Raw genomic sequence first — 22704 nt, 5'->3', positions numbered from 1 at the left:
CCGCAAGGCCGAAACTATTTTGCTAGTACTGTCAATACTAAGATATTAGCTGTTTTTTTTTTTACTCTCATTCTCTCATGAAAGGACAGTGGGGTTTCCCGAGGCTAGATAACATGTAGTAATGCATCAGATTGAATATGGACACAGATGTGAGAAACCAGCAGCCTTCTATTAATCCAGACAGTACATGGGAAACAGTGCCATTCTTCTCACTAATTTTGTTTCATTTTGGTTTGAAAACTATAGGTGTATGTTATTTAATGTTAACATGCAGTGGGTTTATTATTGTTGTATTTAAATAGTGGATTTCTCAATATTTTTAACTTTCTCCATTTTAATTTCTAAGATATAAATAGTGACAGATATGACCCACATAAAGAAAGGCCCTTTGGGGTCCTCAAAATTTGCAAGAGACCAAACCGTGTGGGAACCACTGAGCTACAGGGTGGTCAGAGACACCTTCTAGTGAGAGGGAGCATAAGGACCCGGTGGGGGGCCTGTCTGTGAAGCAGGAGGGCAGTGAAGATCTCGTGTCAACAGTGCAATTTGGCTTCAGTTTGATCTGACAGAACCTATTTTCTAATTCCTGTGATAATGGTTTTGTAGTCATGTTGGTCATTCTCTGAACTGATTCTGTTTCCAGTCTAAATAATTAAGTCACTTGCTCAAAGAGCTGCTCTGACTCTTAATTCCAGGGGTCTGAGTTTTGGTGGCATAGTCTATGTTTTATCTGTTCTGCCTGCTGGCTGTCCTGTGGGCACAGTTGTCCTTATGCGTTACTTCAGAAAATATGTCACTGTTTGTTTGAGACCGTAAATGTGGAGACCTTACATTTATTTTTTAGAATTTTAAATAAACTTTTTGGCTTTCGATAATTTTAGATTTACAGAAATGTTATGAAGATAGTACAGAGAGTTCCCAGGTGCCCCTCACCCAGTTTCCCTCATTGTTAACATTGTATTATACATTACTGTGGCATATTCGTCAAAACTAAGAAATTGATATTAGTACATTACTATTAACTAACTAATACTTTGTTTGAATTTCACCAGTTTTTCCAAAAATGTCCTCTTCCTGTTCTAGGATCCAATCCAGGGAACACTTAGTTGTCATGTTACCCCAGTCTCCTCTGGTCCGTGGCAGTTTCTCAGTCATTCCATGTTTTTTATGACCTCGACAGGCTTTAGGTATACTGGCCAGGCAACCTGTAGAATGACTCCCAATCTGTTTTATTTATTTATTTTTTCATAATTAAAGTTGGATTATGGGTTTTGGAAGGAAAACCACAGAGGTGAAGTGCACGTCTCATCATATCATAGGACAGGTACCCATGTCCACGCAGCATCACTGAGGGTGCTCACCTCCATCACTTGGTGAAGTTAGTGTTTGCCAGTTTCCCTACCGTAAGGTTGCCATTTTTCCCCTTTTTCTACTCTATTCATTGGGAACGAGTCACTAAGTCTAGCCCACTCTCAAGGAGTAAATTGTGGAAATTAAACTCTACTTCCAGAGAGGGGGAATATCTGCAGATAGTAATTAGAATTCTAAGGCATCTCCTTAAACCATAATTAATCTCCAAATAAAGACAATATTAATAAAAAAAGTCATGATTCCACCTAACATGATATAACTATCCTGCATACCACCAAAAACACACTAATCCCTTCCCCAGAAAAGGAGGTAAAGTCCTTGAGTGATGTTTACTCTTCTCCTGATATTCATTTAAATATGATGATGTAGAATTATCAATACTTAAATACTGATATAAAGTCATTATATCTTATGTTACATGGTAAGGGAATAGAGAGGAAAGAAAACAAAGATATTTGCTTAATACAGTCATGCATCACTTAACAATGGGGATGCATTCTGAGAAATGCGTCATTAGGCAATTTCATCATTGTGTGAACATCACAGAGTGTACTTACACAATCCTAGATGGTAGAGCCTACTATGCACCTAGGCTATATGCTATAGCCTTTTGCTCCTAGACTACAAACCTGTACAGCATGTTACTGTAGTGAATACTGTAGGCAGTTGTAACACAATGGTAAGTATTTGTATATTTAAACACATCTAAACATAGAAAAGGTATGGTAAAAATATAGCATAAAAGATAAAAATGGTACACTGTCTAGGGCACTTACCATGAACAGAGCAACTTCCAGTCCCACAAGCTCCATTCTGCAAATCCTAGGGTCCTTAAGAATTGTGTTGCCGGGCGCGGTGGCTCACGCCTGTAATCCTAGCTCTGGGAGGCCGAGGCGGGTGGATCGCTCGAGGTCAGGAGTTCGAGACCAGCCTGAGCAAGAGCGAGACCCCGTCTCTACTAAAAATAGAAAGAAATTATCTGGCCAACTAAAAATATATATACAAAAAAAAAAATTAGCCGGGCATGGTGGCTCATGCCTGTAGTCCCAGCTACTCGGGAGGCTGAGGCAGTAGGATCGCTTAAGCCCAGGAGTCTGAGGTTGCTGTGAGCTAGGCTGATGCCACGGCACTCACTCTAGCCCGGGCAACAAAGTGAGACTCTGTCTCAAAAAAAAAAAAAAAAAAAAAAAAAAAAAAAGAATTGTGTTAATCTACACTGCCTGTGTTCTTCTATAAATGAAACAACAAAGCATGGATGGCAGTACATCTGTTGACAGGATAGTTTTGTTGAATATTTTAAGCCTGCTGTTGAGATCTACTGCTCAGAAAAGAGATTCCTTTCAAAAAATTAATGCCCATTAACAATGTATGTGGTCACCCAAGAGCTCTGATGGAGATGTGCAAGGAGATTAATGTTGTTTTTGTGCCAGCTAACACAACATCCATTCTGTAGCCCATGGATAAGGAGTAATTTTGACTTCTAAATCTTATTATTTAAGAAATACATTTTTAAGTCTATAGTGTCTTTAGATAATGACTCCTCTGCTGGATCTGGGCAAAGTCAATTGAAAACCTTCTGGAAAATATTCACCATTTTAGATTCCATTACAAACATTTGTGATTCATGGGAGGAGATCAAAACATCAGCATCAATAGTAATATGGAAGAAATTGATTCCAGCCCTCATGGATGACTTTGAGGGGTTCAAGACTTCAGTGGAAGAAGTAACTGAAGATATGGTGGGAATAGCAAGAGAACTAGAATTAGAAGTAGAGCCTGGGCTGGGCTCAGTGGCTCACGCCTATAATCCTAGCACTCTGGGAGGCTGAGGCGGGTGGATCGCTCGAGGTCAGGAGTTCGAGACCAGCCTCAGCAAGAGCGAGACCCTGTCTCTACTAAAAATAGAACGAAATTATCTGGCCAACTAAAAATATATAGAAAAAATTAGCCGGGCATGGTGGTGCATGCCTGTAGTCCCAGCTACTCAGGAGGCTGAGGCAGTAGGATCGCTTAAGCCCAGGAGTGTGAGGTTGCTGTGAGCTAGGCTGACACCACGGCACTCACTCTAGCCGGGCAACAGAGTGAGACTCTGTCTCAAAAAAAAAAAAAAAAAAAAAGAAGTAGAGCCTGAAAATATGATGGAATTACCGCAATCTCACAATAAAACTTTAATGGGACAGAATTGCTTCTTTGGGATGAGCAAAGAAAGTGATTTCTTGAGATGGAATCTACTCCTGGTGAAGATATTGTGAACATTGTTGAAATGAAACAAAGAATTTAGAATATTACATAAACTGAGTTCACAAAGCAGTGGCAGAGTTTGAGAGGGTTAACTCTAATTTTGAAAGAAGTTCTACTGTGGGTTAAATGCTATCAAATAGCATCGCATGCTCCAGAGGCATCTTTGGTGAAAGGAAGAGTCAATCAATGTGGCATACTTCATTATTGTCTTTTTTGTTTTTTGTCTTTTTTTTTTGAGACAGAATCTCGCTCTGTTGCCTGGGCTAGAGTGAGTGCTGTGGTGTCAGCCTAGCTCACAGCAACCTCAAAGTCCTGGGCTTAAGTGATCCTACTCCCTCAGCCTCCCGGGTAGCTGGGACTACAGGCATGCGCCACCATGCCCGGCTAATTTTTTTGTATATATATTTTTAGTTGGCCAGATAATTTCTTTCTATTTTTAGTAAAGACGGGGGTCTCACTCTTGCTCAGGCTGGTCTCGAACTCCTGACCTCGAGCAATCCACCCGCCTTGGCCTCCCAGAGTGTTAGGATTACAGGTGTGAGCCACCACGCCCGGCCCATTATTGTCTTATTTTAAGAAATTTCCACCCCATCCTTCAGCAACCACCACCTTAATCAGTCCGCAGCCGTCAATATCGAGGCAAAACCCTCTACCAGCAAAAAGATTACTACTCACTGAAGGTTCAGATGATTCGTATTTTTTTTAGCAATAAAATATTTTAAAATTAAGGCATATACATTTTTTAGACATAATGCTAATGCACACTTCGTGGACCGCAGTATAGTGTAAATATAATTTTTATACGCACTGGAAAACCAAAAAAATTATGTGACTTGCTTTATTATGATATTCTGTTTATTGTGGTAGTCCGCTACTGAACCCTCAAAAATCTGAGGTATGCTTGTACTAGTTAGGTGATTGTTGGCAACTTTCTTAACATCACTCAGTCTCTGTCTCTTTATCTGTAAAATAGTACTGAGAATAGTGCAAATCTCATAGTTGTGAGAATTAAATATAATATATGTAAAGTATTTAAAACAGTGCCTGATACACACACACACACACATACATATATACAGTATATGTATATGTACACATAATCATATTCATAACAAAATAATTTGTTTTTCCCTGGGTAGTCTGGATCAGTTGCCCCAACTGACATTATAACTCTTTGCCTTCAGAGGCATGAGGAGCCCAAAGTGGCCTAGTGGTGGTCTTAACTTCCAGTTCACAGGGGTGGTTGGGGAAGAGGCTGACTGGTAACCACAGAAAGGGTCATCTTATACACTTGATTAGTAAAATCCTCATCTGCTGAGGTCACCCTTTGATGCACATTCACATGGAATACAAATATCTTAATTTTTGCCTATTCAGAGAGTTCTATCCATATACCTTTTCCTCAAATTTCTGTCTTCAGTTTTCTAATCATGTTCCTTCCAAGTCTTTGGTTATTCAGCCAAAGGACTGGCCATAGCCCATGAATTGGTATATGAGGGGACTTCAAAAAGTTCCTGGAAAAATTGGATTAAAAGATAAAAATAAAAAATATAAACACTAGTCCTCATTATAAGCTCCATCAAGGTCAAGAACCAACCATTTAGTCCATCCCTAAAGAACTGAGGGTCCTGGGAATTTAACCATGTCAATGTAGTCTTTTTACATTATTTACTGAAGAAAAATGGGTGCTTTTTACAGATTTTTTTGTTGCCACCACAATTAATTTATCTAGTTCATAACTAAAGATAGAACACTATAGTAGTACTGGAAATGCAAAGATGTCCCTGTCCTTAGGGTCTTATAATCTTTTAAAAATTATTATTATTTTAGAGACAGGGTCTTGCTCTGTTACCTAGGCTGGAATACAGTGGCAGGATCATATCTCATTGCAGCTTGGACTCACGGGCTCAAGCGATCCTCCTGCCTCAGCCTCCCTAGTAGCTGGTACTACAGGCACAGGCCACCATTCCTGGATAATTTTTTAACTTTTTGTAGAGATGGGGGTCTCATTCATTGCCCAGGCTGGTCTCAAACTCTTGGCCTCAAGCAATCCTCCCAACTCAGCCTCCCAACGTGCTGGGATTACAGGCATCATCCATTGCACCTGGCCTGCTTACAATCTTATTAGGGAAATATAACAGGCACATAAGAAGTTGGACTACAAGGAAGCATATTAGGAAGAAAAAGAAGTCAGAAGGAGCCAAATCAGGACTGTAAGGTGAATGCCAAATGATTTCCCATCGAAACTCTTGCAAAATTGCCCTTGTTTGATGAGAGGAATGAGCTGGAGTGTTTTCATGGTGGAGAAGAACTCTTTAGTGAAGCTTTCCTTGGGGTTTTTCTGCTAAAGCTTTGGATAACTTTCTCAAAATATTCTTTTAAGCAGATATTATCATTCTTTGGCCCTGCACAAAGTCAACAAGCAAAATGCCTTGAGCATCCCCCAAAATTGTTGCCATGACCTTTGCTCTTGACCAGTGCACTTTGGCTTTGCCTGGACCACTTCCACCTCTTGGTGGCCATTGCTTTAACTGTGCCTGGTCTTCAGGATCTCACTGGTAAAACCATGTTCCATCTCCTGTTACAATTCTTCACAGAAATGCTTCAGGATCTTAATCCCACTTATTTAAAATTCCCCTTGAAAGCTCTGCTCTTGTCTGCAGCTGATTTGGGTGTGATGGTTTTGGCACCCATCAAGTGGAAAGTTTGCTCAACTTTAATTTTTCAGTCAGAATTGTGTAAGCTGGACCAATTGAGATACCTGTGGTGCTGGCTGCTGTTTCTGCTGTTAATTGTCCTCTTCAGTTAGGATACAAACAGATGAAGTTTTTCCCCTCATAAATTGATGTGGATAGTGTGCTGTTACAGGCTTCATCTTCAACATCATCTCTTCCCATGTTAAAACAATTTATCCATTTGTAAATTGCTGATTTCTTTGTGGCACTACCCCAATAAACTTTTCATGAAACATCAATGATTTCACCATTCTTCCACCCAAGTTTCACCGTGAATATGATGTTTTGTTCTTGCTTCAATTTTAGTAGCATTCATATAGCTCTGAAAGGGGCTCTTTTCAAACTGATATCTTATCATTCTTAGAGCCTCAAACTAGATCCTGTTCAGATTTGTTATAACAAGTTAGTGTGAATTTATTTTGATGTCAAAAAATTTGAAATCTATGCATTTTTTATAATATGCATTTCTCACAAACTTTTGAAGTCCCCTTGAATAATTGCGCATCTGGCCATTTCTCCTTCCAAGCAACATGAACAATCAGGTGTACTGCTTGAAGTTCTGCCTACTGGGAAGATTTCTCTTCACCACTGTTCTTTAGGGATGTCCCAGAGAAGGGCTGTAGTGCATGGCTACCCACTTTTGGATGGTGCCTGAGTATTATACAGAAGCATCTATAAGCCAGGCCCAAGTCTTTTCTTCTGTATGATCTTTGGGGACTCCTCGTGAGGCCGTAGAGGAGAGAGGCCATAGGAGAGGCTGAGAGAGAAAAGGCAGTGGGGCAGGACTGGGGACCATAGGCATTTGAGCCACTTCTTATAACTTACTTGTGTCTTCAGAGACTGCTTGGGCCTGATCACATATATAACACTTTGCATTTGATGATGGAATGTTGCTGTGCATGCCCCAGCTTTATGGCTTGGTGGGTCAGATAACACCCAGTTCATGATGGGCATCTCAGGTTGCATGATAACTTGGTAGCCCATGGTCAAGTGTTTAATCTCCACTAACACCCACTAGCAGGCAAAGAGCTGTGTCTCAAAAGGAGAGTAGTTATCTGAGGATGATAGCCAGGCCTTGCTCCAAAATCCTAAAGTCTTGTGCTGTGATTCACCTATAAGTGCCTGCCAAAGGCTCCAAACAGTATCCCTGTCTGCCTCTGACATCACAAGCACCATTAGATCTGCTGGATCATATGGCTTAAGTGTGTTTGCACAGCAGCTTGAATCTGTTGCAAAGCCTTTTCTTGCTCTGGGCCTCACTTAAAACTAGCAGCTTTTTGGGCTGCTCAGTAAATGGGCCAGAGTAACACACCCAAATGAAGAATATATTACCTTTAAAACTCAAAGAGGCCCACTGGATATTGTAATTCATTCAATTGCAGGATGAGGTTCTGTGTTGAATTTTCAGCAATTTCAGCCCTGTGGCTATAGTAGATAAAGCTCTCCTTCAGGGCATACCAGAACCTCTTAGGTCATTTATGCAGCTCTTATTTTACAACTTTGTCCAGGAATGTTGTGAGCAACCAACTAACATCATTATATTCCTTGATTTTCAAAAAATGTTCAAAAGTGTTATATATAGTCACTTATCTGTTTGCTTCTTCTAAGTGGTTGATTAGAAGCATCCAATGCAGATATTTTGCATATCTCTATAAACAGTTCATGCCATGGACTGTCAGTCCTCTATTTGCTACTGGAAACAGAGTCATTAGCATCTTTAAATCTAATCAAATTAGAGTGCCAGTTCTAGAAACCCTAGAACCAATTGAGAAAACTTATCTTTAAAATGCTCCTCCTCTATAACCACTCTTGGTACCAAAATCTGTATTCATTAGGGTTCTTCAAAGAAACAGACCCAATGATTTATTATAGGATTTGGCTCACATGGTTCTGGAGGCTGAGAAGTCCCATGATCTGCTATCTGCAAGCTAGAGAACCAGGAAAACCATTGGTGTAATTCATTCCCAGTCCAAAGTGCTGAGAATCAGGGGACTGTGGTGTGACTCTCAGTCTAAATCTGAAAACCCAGGACCTCCAATGTGTGAGAGCAGGAAAGATGGGTGTCCCAGCTCAAGCAGAGAGAGAATTTTCCCTTCCTCCATCTTTTTGATCTACTCAGGCCCTCAGTGGCTTGGATGATGCCTGCTCCCATTGCGGGGGTAGGGGGTGATCTTCTTTACTCTGTCTACTAATTTATATGCTAATCTCTTCCACAGACATTTTACAGACACATCCAGAAATAATGTTTACCAGCTATCTGAGCCTCCCCTAATCCAGTCAAATTTGACACATAAAATTAACCATCACAGTATGGATTAATGTATATTTATTTTATACTGTGGGACATACTATGCTACTTATTTTGTTGCTCAGATTGTTTCAGCTTTGGCTGTTGGGAGCTCTTTCAGATTGGTTCTTGGGTCCCTTTGACATGCCCTTATCCTTTTATTTTTTGAGCACTTCCTTACTTTGTGATACTACAAGATATTCTAGGCTTATCTTGTATCTTCCCTCTCCTGGTCTTAGAATCAGCCATTTTTCCTGGCTCCTTTTATTGGAGAATGGTATTTAGAAAGCAAAATCTGGGCAGAGGGTGTGCTTGTTGCTATTGGGATGTGATTGCTTCTAGGTCTTCTCAGTAGACAGAGCTAGGTTTCATACACATACACACACACACACACACACACACACAGAAACACAAATTCATAGATATAAACATATCTATAGTTATTTCTGTATTTATCTATGGTATATATGTTAAGGTAAACATGATGGAGACCCTTCATATTTGCTTATGCTCTTTTTCAGCCTATAGGCCAGATATAATAACTAGCTTTTCTTCTCTTTGCAGATTCCAGATATTCCTCTATTTCATATGTGCCTTCCAGAACATCGCTTGTGGTATCCACTACTTGGCTTCTGTGTTCTTGGTACTCACCCCAGAGCATACCTGCAAGCCCCCAGGCAATGTGAGTCAGGTTCTTTTCCACAATTTCTCTCATTGGAGGTTGGAAGACACCTGGTCACTGGTGTCTCTAGGCCGGAAAGATCACATTATAGTGCAACTGCAAAATGGTGAGATCTGGGAGCTCTCAAGGTGTAGCAGGATCAAGAGGGAGAACATGTCGACTTTGAATTATGAATACACTGGCAGTAAGACAAAGTTTCCTTGTGTGGATGGCTACATATATGACCGGAGAAAGTGGAAAAGCACTGTGGTGACCCAGTGGAATCTGGTCTGTGAGCGAAAATGGTTTGCAGCACTGATCCAGCCCCTGTTTATGTTTGGAGTCCTGGTGGGAGCAGCAGTTTTTGGCTACATTTCTGACAGGTAAAATGAAATATTTAGGATTGTTGCATCAGTGCAGGGTTCATTTTCCTAACTGGTTTTCTTAGGGGACAGGGAATTATGTCTAAAACTTCAGTCATTTTCATACCTCCTATCTAAATATCTATCTTTTTGCTGATCCATCATTTAGGGATGCAAAATAATATTATGATAAGAGGATGGGTTCTGAAGACAGTCTGTCTGGGTTCAAATCCTAAATGTACCACTTATTAGCTGTAGACCTTGGACAAATTACCTAACTTCTCTGTGTCTCAGAATCTTTGTTTATAAGCTGGTGATGAAAATAATAGCACACATCTCAAAGGGTTATTGCAAAATTAGTACAGAAAAAAGTACTGTGGACGTATAAATACTTAAGAGATGCTGGTTATTACTTTGAATATTTTCTTTTCTTTAACTAGGTTTGCTTTTTAAGAGTGGTAGCCTGGTTCTAAGCAGTTCTATCTATGAAATTGTGGGCTTGATATAATAGCCTGTCTTAGTCTCTCTGTGCTGCAATAATAAAATACCACAGACTGGGTAATTTATAAACAATAGAAATTTATTTCTTGTCATTTTGAAGGCTGGGAAGTCCAAGATCAAGGTGCTGTCAGGATTGGTGTCTGGTGAGGGCTGCTGTCAGTTTCCAAGGTGGCTCATTGTTGCTGTATCCTCTGGAGGGGATGAATGCAGTGTCCTCACTTGGCAGAAGGCATGGAAGGGCATGAGAGCACTTCTTTCAACCTTGACCCCTTTTGTAAGGGGGCTAAGGGCTCTGCTTTTAAATGACTTAATCACCTCTCAAAGGCCGCACCTCTTAATACTGTTTCACCGAGATTAAGGTTCAGCATGAATTTTGGAGAGGATGTTACCATTCAAACCATAGCACAGCCATATTTTTTAAAATTTACATTAAAGTGGATATATAATTCTTAAAATAAAGTTCACTTTAAGTACTTTCAGTACACTTTAAGTACCTATGCTCAAGCACAGAGATGAACTTATTTGACTTCCATAGTTGTGAACTTTACAGGCATGTGCTGGGCACTGGGGACCCAAAGATAATAGCTTAGGTCAGAAATCGCTGTCCTCTGTGTATACCAGTCTAATAGGGCTGACAAACATGGCCAAAGAAAAATCACAGGGCTTTGTTGTGGCTAGGGCCATACTTATAGTACATTCATAGATGCTAGGCATGACCATTTTCATTCAGCAAGCTGTTACACAAATTGTCACTTGGGCTTTATCTGTTGAAATGTGTTCATGCTTGACAATTGAAACTAAAAATATATACAACTACATGTACTAAATACATATAGAAATACATTTTCTATATGACAAAAGTGGGATATAAAAAATGCTTAAAAAAAGAAATCAGAGTACAAAATACGTTAACTGAAGGAAAGTTTAGTTCTTTCATGTTTAAACCTAGTGCACTTATATTAAACACTTACTGTGTACCAGCCACTTTGCTAGATGCAGGGGTTTATATTTTTAAAAGTCCTTGAGAAGCTGTAACCACAAGCCAGTACTCAGTTGGATGTATAGCTCAATTTAACATCACTTGGGAGCTCCAAAAAAACCTCACACTAAGAAATTAGTTTAGTGCTCACTTCGGCAGCACATATACTAAAATTGGAACGATACAGAGAAGATTAGCATGGCCCCTGCGCAAGGATGACACGCAAATTCATGAAGCGTTCATAAAAAAAAAAAAAAAAAAAAAAAAAAAAGAGGGCCGGGCGCGGTGGCTCATGCCTGTAATCCTAGCACTCTGGGAGGCCGAGGCGGGTGGATCGCTCGAGGTCAGGAGTTCGAGACCAGCCTGGGCAAGAGCGAGACCCCGTCTCTACTAAAAATAGAAAGAAATTATCTGGCCAACTAAAATATATATATATATAGAAAAAATTAGCTGGGCATGGTGGCACATGCCTATAGTCCCAGCTACTGGGGAGGCTGAGGCAGGAGGATCGCTTAAGCCCAGGAGTTTGAGGTTGCTGTGAGCTAGGCTGACGCCACGGCACTCACTCTAGCCTGGGCAACAGAGTGAGACTGTGTCTCAAAAAAAAAAAAAAGAAAAAAGAAAAGAAAAGAAATTAGTTTAACATGGTTCCAGACTGGTAGTGTCTTTAAACCCTTGGAAGAAGGAAATTAATATTCTCTCAGAGGAACTTGTCGAGAGAGACAGTCCTCTTTGGATCTCTTGTACTCTTCTACACGTTACCGGGTGTGCCAAGACTGCAAGTCCTTGACCCCTCTTTTATATGGGCCATTTCTCAGAGTTGTTTATGTAGCCAATATGAGTGCTATGGTTTGGATATGGTTTGCTTGTCCCCACCAAAGCTCATGGTGAAATTTGCCCCCTAATGTGGCAGTGTTGGGAGGTGGGGCCTAGTGGGAGGTATTTTGGGTATGGGAGCAGATCCCTCATGAGTTGTTTGTTGCTGTTCTCATGGTAGTGAGTTCTTGCTCTCACAAGACTGGATTAGCTCTCACAAGAATAGATTAGTTCCCCTGAGAGTGGATTGTTATAAACCAGGATGCCCCTCAGGTTTCTCTTTCTTTGCATGTATCTGTTTCCTCTTTGACCTTCTTCACCACGTTGTGCTACAGCATGAAAGCCTTCACCAGAAGCCAAGGCCATGCCCTTGAACTTCTCAGCCTGCAGAACTGTAAGCTAAGTAAACCTCTTTGCTTTATAAATTACCCAGTCTCAGATATTCCTTTATAGGAACACAGAATGAACTAATATGGTGAGGTAATGTCCTTTCTCTGCCACAAAGAGCAGGCTTGCTAACTGCTGGCTATAAAAGTGGAGGATTCACCAAGTCCGGTGTTCCTCTTCTCTAATGCAACCCGTTACATGTGAGGTGTCATCTGGGCCCATTGTGGGGCTTGGGGATAAGCGGAACTAACACAAAGATGTGGATGCTCTACTGCTTGCTAATGAAGTAAGTAATGGAGTTTTTTGTCTCTGACCCAGGAGGCTTGTATTTTCTGCCAGCATCAATTAAACATCAACAGATTAACTTATTAACTTAAAAGTACAGTAAAATCAAATTTAACACTCTTCGTTTAGCATCATCCTAGCCCCGAGAGGATTCTCATAAATTATTTTTCAAGGTGAACAAGTAGCTTAATCAAAACCAAAACACATGATTAAAAGGCACCATGAGTGAGAATCCACAGAAGCGACAGGGAGCAGGAGCAGACTTCTGTACAAAGACTTCAAATACTGGAATTATCAGGCACAAATAATCAAATAACTATGTTTACAAGTCATTGTTTATAGTCATTACAATTATGTATGAAAAAAGTCCTGAAGATTAGAATTAGTGAACATTTAATAATGTTACTGGATGTATTATCAATATATCAAAATTAATCATATTTATATATGCCAGTAGCAAATATAAAATTTTTAAAATGCTATTGCAGAAGCCTAAAAATATGAAATATATATGAATAAATCTAACAAAAAGTAAGTAAGCCCTCTATGGAGAAAATCATAAACTTTACAAGTCAAATCATTAAAGTAAAGGGGCATATTGTTAGACAAACAGATTGATGGTCCCTTAGAGCAGTGGTCACCAACCTTTTTGGCTCCAGAGACTAGTTTTATGGAAGACAATTTTTCCACATACTGAGGTGGGGGTGGGGGGATGACGACCAATTGGGAGTGGCTGTAAATACAGATGAAGCTTTGCTCACCTCCAGCTGTGCAGCCTGAATCCTAACAGGCCATGGACTGGGACTGGTCTGTGGTTTGGGCATTGGGGACTGCAGCCTTAGAGGATCCAGAAATAGACTTGTGCATTCGTAAGCCTAAGTACAGAACAAATAAGGCATTGTACATTAGTGGGATGAGGATCAATACATGGTACTAAGACAGATGTCTAGCCATATAGAAGAAAATATAATGGAATTTCCTTCCTCACAGCTTACAGTACAAAATCTGTTCCAGAAGGATTAAAGGTACATATGTGAAAGGCAAAACTATGCAACTTTAGGAAGATAATACAGGAGAATATTTTCAGAATTTAATGGAAGAGAATGGAGGACATTTTTTAAAAGACACAAAAGCACTAACCATGAAGGGAAAGATGGATAAATTTGACTTCATTAGAAAAATGTATTTCCATCAAAAGACACCATTACAAGAGGAAAGACAGAGAGAGAGAGAGAGAGAGAGAGAGAGAGAAAGAATATTTGCTTCAAGTATAATTAAAGGATTAGTGTCCAGAATAGTCAAAGGATTCTTAAATCAATAGGAAACAGACAAGTCAATAGAAAAAATAGGAAAAAGATTTGAAGTCACTTCATAGAAGAGAAAATCCAAATGGCTAATAAAAAGATGAAAAGAGTGTCAACGATATGTAATCACATCATTTATTTTTGACCAGTTGTCAAAAATAAAAAGTCTTGTAATAAGTGTTGGTAAGGATATGGAGTAATAGGATCTCTCATCCTGCTGGTGTGAAGGCAAATTGGGAAAACCTTGAAGAGCAATTTGGTATTATATAGAGAAATTGGTGATTTGCACATCCCACATGCTCTAGGGGATATACCCCGGACTTGTGCTTGCATTGGTCTACATGGGCACATGCATAAGAATGTTCCTACTGTACTGGTCCTAACAGTGCTGCACTGCGAACAACCCAAATGTCCTTTAACCATATCAAGGACACATGTACTGTAGTATATTCTTGCAGTAGGGTACGTGCCATGAAAAGAATGAACCACACCTACATGAAACAACATAGTTGAATCTCCTAAACATAATATTTGGTGAAAGAAGCAAGTCATGAAATAGTACACATGATATTATTCCAGTATAGCAAAACTAACCTATATTGTTTAGGGTTGCTTATATAATGAAAGTGGTAAAATGGAATGGAAAGCAAGGGATTGATTATCACCAAAATTAGGATAATGGTTCTTCCTAGAAGGGGGTAAGGGGTTTGTAATCATAAAGAGAGGCATGAGATGAGAAACTGTTGGGAGGCTGGCAATGATCTCTTTCTTGCCTTGGGTTGTGATTTCTATGTGTTTCATTCTTTATTATTCTTTAAACTACATATATTTTATACATTCTTATGTATATATGATATATTATTTTAAAAAAGAAATAAGATCTGATCCCATCCTTAATGAGCTAACAGTGGAGAAAATAAACTTTTAAACAGATAATTTCAATGAGGCTGGGCACAGTGGCTCACGCCTGTAACCCCAGTACTTTGGGAAGCCAAGATGGGAGGATCACTTGAGGCTAGGAGTTCAAAACCGGCCTGGGAACATAGCCAGACCTAGCCTCTACAAAAAATAAAAAAAATTAGCTGGCCATGTTGGCATGTACCTGTAGTCCTAGCTACTCAGGCAATTGAGGTAGGAGGATCCCTTATGCCCAGGAGTTCGAGGTTACAGTGAACTATGATTCTGCCCCACTGCACTCCAGTCTGGGCAAAAGAAAGAGACTTTGTCTCTAAAAAAAAATAGTGATAAATGCTTTTAAAATAATAACTCACATTTATGGACAATTTACTATGCAATATTCTACATGTCTTGTGTGTATTATTAATATACCATTTAATTATTTAAAGAAGCTTGTGAGGTAGGCACTACTGGTCCTATTTTTACCAATGAGGAAAAGGAAGCATGGAAAGTTCACTTGGAAAATAAAGAATGGAGCTGGGCTTTGAGCCCAGGCCAGTGTGCCTGAAACTATGTCACACTGTCTCTTAATTTCTGCCATGAGACCCCAGAGGATGATCAGGAAAGACTTCGCATTTGACATGGATTTTAAGAGCTTAATAGAAGTTGCCAGATATAGTTGGGTTTTCAAAGGGAAGGAATAGCTTTGTGTCATGAAAGAGCCTGGCATGTTCAAGGAATTCTGGGAAGGTCAATGTGGCAGATGTGTAGGATAGATAAAGGAAACAACAAGAGCCAAAACCATGATTGGGATTGTTTTGTTTCTAGGAAGTGTGGGAGGTGTACTGGTATGAGGTTAGGAAGACCAGTTGGGAGGCTGTTGGGATGAACATCAGGTGTAAGAAATGGTGAAGCCTTGAGTGAAAGGCAGAAAAGTGGGGAAGGAAATGATGAAGACGTACTTGGGAGGCATTTTTAAATGACGTAATTTGGTGATCAGTATGCAGGAGGGAAGGGTGTTGGGAGAGGATTGTATTAAGGTTCAGCTGATGTTGCTAGCCAATCAGGAAATACTAGGGAGAGAGCAGCTTTCGAAGAGAGGGAAACAGGTTTGGACATTTTCCAGTGAGCTTGTACTATCCCTGGACTAAGGGAAAAAAAGGGAAAATGTATTCAAAATTAGTACCTGTTACAACAGCAATGAAAGATTGCAGCTCTTCAGGACATTAGAGTGGAGAAGAGCAACTAGGGCTAGAGGGTGAAAGAGGAGTTAATAGCACGTACTTAGGAATCAGAGCCAGGGGAGTAGATGAAATCACCATGGCAGGGTGTGCAACAGAGGACTTTAGGAAATGCCAGCAGTGAGGCACGTGGGCCAGCAGGGAGGTGCAAGCAGAACCAGCAGAGAGTGATGTTCTGCAAGCCAAGGGACAGCAGGGTCCTGATGAGTAGGCATGGTCAATGGCACTAGAGAGGACAGGCAGAAAAGGAGCAAGAGAGGCAATTTGCAGATCTCTGGTGACTGCAAAGTGATCTCAGAAAAGTTGGTGTACCTAGTCATCGTTGGCTGAGGAAATGCATAGGAGTTCAGGAAATAGATATTCCCTTCTTGTAAGTCTGCCAGGGGAGGAAATGCAGGGTGGCTAAAGAAGAGATGGGGTCAAGAGAAGTTTCTTGTCCTTGGTTGGAGGAGAGTTAAACTGAAAGAAGGAAGTCAAAGGAGGAGGAGAGATAGAGGAAAGAGAAGTGATGGGTAGAGTAAGGTCTCAGAGGAGTGAGGAAGAGGCATGATCCAATACAAAGGTTGCACAGTGGTATTTGAAGAGAAAGAAGCATGTGTCTCCAGAGAGATGGGAAGAAGAGAAGGCTGAATGCAGATGCAGGTTGTGTGGGTAAGTGGGCAGAGCAGGAAGTCATAGGACTTCCTCTTTTATGGTCTCTGCATCTCTGCAGGAGATGGCCACTCATCTGCCAAAGTGAAGACTTTGGAGGTGGGAGAGAGGGTCAAATAGCAATAGGTAAAAATAGTGTTGAGTGGCATTAGGGCTAAGATGAGATTGGGGAACATCCTTGCATAGGGCCAACAATCCCTACTAATGTATGTAGGAGCAGAGAAGTCTGAGGGTGTGAAGAAGATGACAGTTTCTTATTTCTCTGAATATTCTCTGCTGTACCAAGCAAACCTGTTGGTCGGAATCTCCAGAGAGTACTCTTTTGCTTTAAAACTATTTGTCAAGAAAAAAAAAAAACAAACCAGCTACTTGTCAGGGACATCCTATAGGGAGAAAATATCTGCAAATCATATATCTGATGAGGGCTCAGTATCCATAATATATAAAGAACTCTGACAACTCAACATTAAAAAACAAATAGACTAATTCAAAAATGGGCAAAGGATTTGGATAGATATTTCTCCAAAGAATACATGCAAATGGCTAATAAGCACTTGAAAAGATGTTCAATGTCATTAATCGTTAGGGAAATATAAATCAAAACCACAATGAGATACTACTTCACACCCACTAGGATGGCTATAATCAAAAAAACAGACAATAACAAATGTTGGAAAGAAGGTGGAGAAATTGGAACCCTTATACGTTGCTGGTGGGAATGAAAAAATGGGGTTTGGCAGGTCTTCAAAAAGTTAAACATAGTTACCATATGACCCAGGAATTCCACTAGTAGGTATTAATGCAAGAGAATTGAAAACATAAGTTCACATGAAACCTTGTTCATGAATGTTCAGAGCAGCATTATTTATAATAGCCAAAAAGTGGAAACAACACAGGATGTGCATCACTTGATGGACAGATAAACAAAATGTGGGAAATCTGTATAATGGAATGCTACCCAGACAGAAAATGGAATGAAATACTGATACATGTTACAACACAGATGAACCTTGAAAACATAATGCTAAAGTAAAAGGCCACATCTTGTTTTATTCCATTCATGTGAAATGTCCAGAACAGGCAAATCTATAGAGACAGAAAGTAGACTAGTGGTTGTCAGGGGCTGGAGGGAGCCGGGAATGGGGAGTGATGGCTCCTGAATACAGAGTTTATTTTCGGGGTGATGACTATGTCCTGGAATTAGACAGCGATGATCCTTGCACAACCTTGTGAATATCCTAAAAGTATATTATATATTTTAAAGGGTTGAGTTTTATGGCATTTGAATTATATCACAATTTTAAAAGTATGTCAGTAATATTTGTTTTTTAGACAAAGAAATGCCTCTCTCCGCATCCACGCCAACATGTGTTGTTTTGGGATTTTTTGATAAAGGCCATTCTCACCAGAGTTAAGTGGTATCTCATTGTGGTTTTGATTTGCATTTCCCTGATGATTAGGGATGTTGAGCATTTTTTCATATGTTTGTTAGCCATTCTTATGTCTTCTTTTGAAAAATTTCTATTCATGTCATTTGCCCACTTTTTGATAGGATTGTTTGATTTTTTCTTGCTGATTTTCCTGAGTTCTAAATAGATTCTTGTTATCAGTCTTTTATCTGATGTGTAGTATGTGAAAATTTTTTCCCATTCTGTAGGCTGTCTGTTTATTTTCGTGACTGTTTCTTTGGCTGCGCACTCATACACTGCTGGTGGGAATGCAAACTAGTGCAACCCCTGTGGAAAGCATTATGGAGATACCTTAAACAGATTCAAGTAGACCTACCATTCGATCCAGCAATCCCATTATTGGGCATATACCCAGAAGAACAAAAGTCATTCCATAACAAAGACACCTGTACCCGAATGTTTATAGCAGCACAATTCACAATTGCAAAGATGTGGAAACAACCCAAGTGCCCATCAATCCATGAATGGATTAGTAAACTGTGGTATATGTATACCATGGAGTATTACTCAGCTATAAGAAATAACGATGATACAACATCTCTTTGGTTCTCCTGGAGAGAGTTGGAACCCATTATATTAAGTGAAGTATCTCAAGAATGGAAAAGCAAGCATCACATGTACTCACCAGAAAATTGGTTTCCCTGATCATCACCTAAATGCACATCGGGGAAGGATACCAACTGGATATCAGACTGAGACGGGGGGTGGGGGGAGGGGATGGATATATATGGATGTATGCCTGCATGATGAGTGCATTGCACAGCGTCTGGGGAATGGTCATGCTTGAAGGTGCTGACTTGGGGAGGTGGGGCGGGGAGGGGATGGAGGTATGACTGCATGGTGTATGCCAGGTGCACTGTCTGGAGAGTGGACACACCTGGGGCTCTGACTCAGGGGGATTGGTGGGACACGGACAATGTATGTAACCTGAGGTTTTGTACCCCCATGAAGAGCTGAAATAAAAAAAAAAAAAAAAAGAAATGCCTCTCTCAGTTACAAAAATGTAGGACAAATAAGCACCTCCTCTAGAAGCAGAAGGTAGCAAGACCTCTGTTTTTAGAGAGGCTTAGCAAGAGCTGTCTCAACCTTGCTGGACAGAGCCAGCTTGGCAGGGAAGATGATCCAATAAAGAGCCAAAGTCTCTAGAGGGAAAGGACAAATTCTTCCTCCTCTTCTCCCCAGTCCCAGGTTAGGGGCCCGGTGGGGCTGACTCAGAGGGATCATGCATGCATATTAGCAGCTTAGGTAGAGGTCTCTCCACTGAAAGGCTGGTCTCGTAAAGAAATCATGCCACTCATGATTTACCCAACATAAATAAATGAATAACAACAATCGAATACATAAGCTATTAAAAATACAGGTAACACTTATCTTTCATGAACTGGAGTAGATGTTTAAACTGTTACAACTACCCCTTGCTTCTTCCACTGTGTGATTCTTATTTTTCAGGCTAGGACGACGCGTGGTCCTGTGGTCCACAAGCACTGGCATCTATTTGTTTGGAATAGCAGCGGCGTTTGCAGTTGATTATTACAGCTTCATGACTGCGCGCTTTTTTCTTGCCATGGTGAGTTGTGGTTTGTTTTACCTCTTTAGTTCTGCTGCAGTATTTCCATGTTAAGCCTTAACTCTCTTAGTTTTGCTCATTTAGGATCCAGTGAGCGAGATCAGGGACTAATCTCTGTTCACTGCAGAAGTGGAATATTAATGCCTTATGTTTAGAATGGAACTCTTTAAAATGAAAAATTGTTGCTTACTAGGCCGAAACTTTTTGCTGGACTCTATGCCTGGCACATGGCCCACATCTCACAATTACTAAGGCATTATTTTATTTCTGAGCAATTATATTGGTCTAGTCAGGGCCTGTACACATGAACCAAACAGACAGTTAAGGTGTATTGTTAAAGTTGTTTGTATGATGTGCAGTAAGAATGAAAACAAGAAGGCATTAGGCCTTTGCGCTGTGAGGAACAGAGGAGTGTAGTGGAAAGGGCATGAGTTTGATACTAGCTTTGTCGTATAGTGGCTTGTTAGCTGTGTGACTTTAAGCAAACGTGTAATCCTCTTTGAACCTTAGTTTCTCATCTATAAACTGTAAAAAATAATCCCTGTTTCATTGGGTTGTTATCAGGATTCAGTGAGATTAAATGTAAACATCTGCGGTATAGCACCTGGCGCGGCGCAGGCAGGCCTCACGATGGTAACTGTCATTGGAAGTGGACAAGCAAGGAAGGAGGCTGTTCAGTGAAGCTTCCAGACAAGTTCCCAAACTGTCAAACAACAGCAGGGGGGATTTTTGATTGGAGATCACTGATCAAGGATAATGGAGGGAAGTTTTCATATGCGGGGAAGAGCTTGTGATCTTGCTAACTGCAGAGCAGCAGGATGGGTGATCAGAGAGCAGCCAAGGACTTCTATTTCAGAAGAGGTTGCTGCTCTCCCTTAAAGAACAAGGTGGTTTGTTCACTTTTGGAGTCTTTGTTGATGGATACAAAGGTTTCCTGGGGAGCCACACAGATGGCCAAGGATAGGGAGGATGCATAAAAATAAATTAAGGAGAATTGAAGGTGTTGTACTTAAAAAAAAAAAAAAGTAAATACATATATTTAGGAATGTAAAGAGTTTTAAATACAAAAGATAGCAACTAGTAGTTCTGTTTCCACTGAGGACACGGCTCGGTAACTCCAGAGTAAGATTTGATGAGAGAGACCTTCTGGTGGGCCTGGCGTTTCCACAGAGGCACAGGTGCCAAGAGAGTATGAAGGTCTTCTTTTGGAAGATTTAAGAGGACATTTCTGAAAAATGTCTGTTTCAGTCTCGCCAAATACCATGCGTGGTATCTAGGACCAAGAAAATGAGGCTGCACTAGAATACATCTGTGAAATGTGGCCTTAATTTTCTATGACTATTTTCTTTGATTTTCATGGGAAATGAATTTTTGGTAGAATTCTGAGTATGGGAGATGTAGGCAGATTCATTTACTCAACATATTTACTGATCTGCCTACAGCAAGCAGTGCTACATAAACCAGACCCAGCTGTTTCCCACCATCTAGTGGGAAAGGCAAGATGGGGATTAGTCATCTTCAAAACTAAATATAATGCCGACAATGGGGGCATAGCAGTGGGGGGTTCCACTGGGGCATGGAGGGTGAGAGGCTTTTTAATTCTGAGGGTGGGTGAGAGAAGAGCATTCCAGCAAAGGTAGCAGCAGGTGGGAGGGCCCTGAGATGAGAAAGAATTAAGAGAAAGAATTAAAGGCTGGAAAGTCTGGAGAAAGGGAAGGAGGTGCAGTACACTGATGAGGCTGAAGCGGGTGGGGGCCATTAGGCAGGATCTCGTAGGATGATCAAGATTCTGCTCTGTCTCCCAAAGGTGATGGAAATCCACCAAAGGGGTTCAAGTCGGGGGAAGTCGTCATTTGGGCCACTCTGTGGGGGTGAAGTTGAAGAAGATGTGAGGAATAGAGTGTTATCGGTGGAGGGGATGGGTATGAATGAATTCTAGGAGCCTTTTGGAATTACTTGGCCAGTTGTGTATGGATTGTCCGAATCCAGTGACAGAGGTAACCAGTAGGAAGTGGGAGTAGACTCATGAGAAATAATTAGCATTGAAAAACCTGACAGGGACTGATGTTACCACTTGATTTAACTGGGCCATTTGTAGTATTTGAAGGTTGTCACAATCTTTGTTTGCTGTAACAGCAGCAAACAGAAAAATAACAAACTGACCACGAATACAGTAGTCCTCATCGAGCTCGTCCCTGCTTCCTGCTGGTGTGAGTCCTCTCATTGCAGGAATGTCCTGGAGGGCCAGCCTCTTTGTGACTCTCTGATGAAGATGAAATTGCAGATCCTACGAAGGAGGTGTGATTATAAAAAAGTCTTTAAAAGCAATGGGGGAAGACTGCTGAAATCCTACCCAAAACCCTTGACCAATGGGATCTGGCAGAGACAGACCAGTTAACTTCTGAAGAAATTAACATCTGCAAGGATAATGACATGATAAACCTTCAAAGGAGTGTGATTCGAATATCAAAGGATTAAGAGAGGCCTTTGGAGAAATCAATGGTGCTCCAAAATAATTTTGCAAAAATTAACTTTATGATTTATGTTGTAAAACTCAAATGCAAAATAATTTTATAGGAAGAATTATAAGCCCTTCAAGCCCCCTCCTCCCCAAAAAACCTGTCATCTGAGTCATTCTTTGTTTATTTCAACAATGATCACATATTGTTACTATTATCTAAATTTTTTTAAATTGAAGATAGGCATATTTTCAAAATGAGGTTTTCTTTGATTTTTTTTATTGTGGTAAAAATACACATAACATAAAATTTACCATCTTAGCCATTTTTAAGTGTACAGTTCAGTGATATTAAGTACATTTATATTGTGCAATTATCACCACCATGCATCTCCAGAACTTTTATCTTGCAAAACTGAAACTCTGTGTTCATTAAGCAACACCGCCTCATTCCTTCTCTCCTCAGCCCCTGATAACCACTCCATTTCCTGT

General features: G+C 40.4%; 1 protein-coding gene and 1 non-coding gene across 3 annotated transcripts in view; both read left to right on the top strand.

Moving 5' to 3' along the window:
* SLC22A16 (solute carrier family 22 member 16) overlaps positions 1 to 22704 on the top strand; it is a 44917-nt gene that overhangs the window by 9711 nt on the left and 12502 nt on the right. For both annotated transcript variants that reach the window (XM_045542287.1, XM_045542288.1), the window contains exons 2-3: positions 9199 to 9678; positions 19637 to 19754. In XM_045542287.1, the coding sequence (XP_045398243.1) occupies positions 9199 to 9678; positions 19637 to 19754 (598 nt within the window). The remainder of the gene's footprint in view (positions 1 to 9198; positions 9679 to 19636; positions 19755 to 22704) is intronic.
* Positions 11281 to 11387, top strand: LOC123633646. Its single transcript, XR_006733674.1, has one exon. It is a non-coding gene; the product is annotated as a U6 spliceosomal RNA (small nuclear RNA).

Source organism: Lemur catta, chromosome 2 (assembly GCF_020740605.2).
Source record: "Lemur catta isolate mLemCat1 chromosome 2, mLemCat1.pri, whole genome shotgun sequence".
NCBI classification, from domain to species: domain Eukaryota; kingdom Metazoa; phylum Chordata; class Mammalia; order Primates; family Lemuridae; genus Lemur; species Lemur catta.
This window is presented reverse-complemented; position numbering and strand designations above follow the sequence as displayed.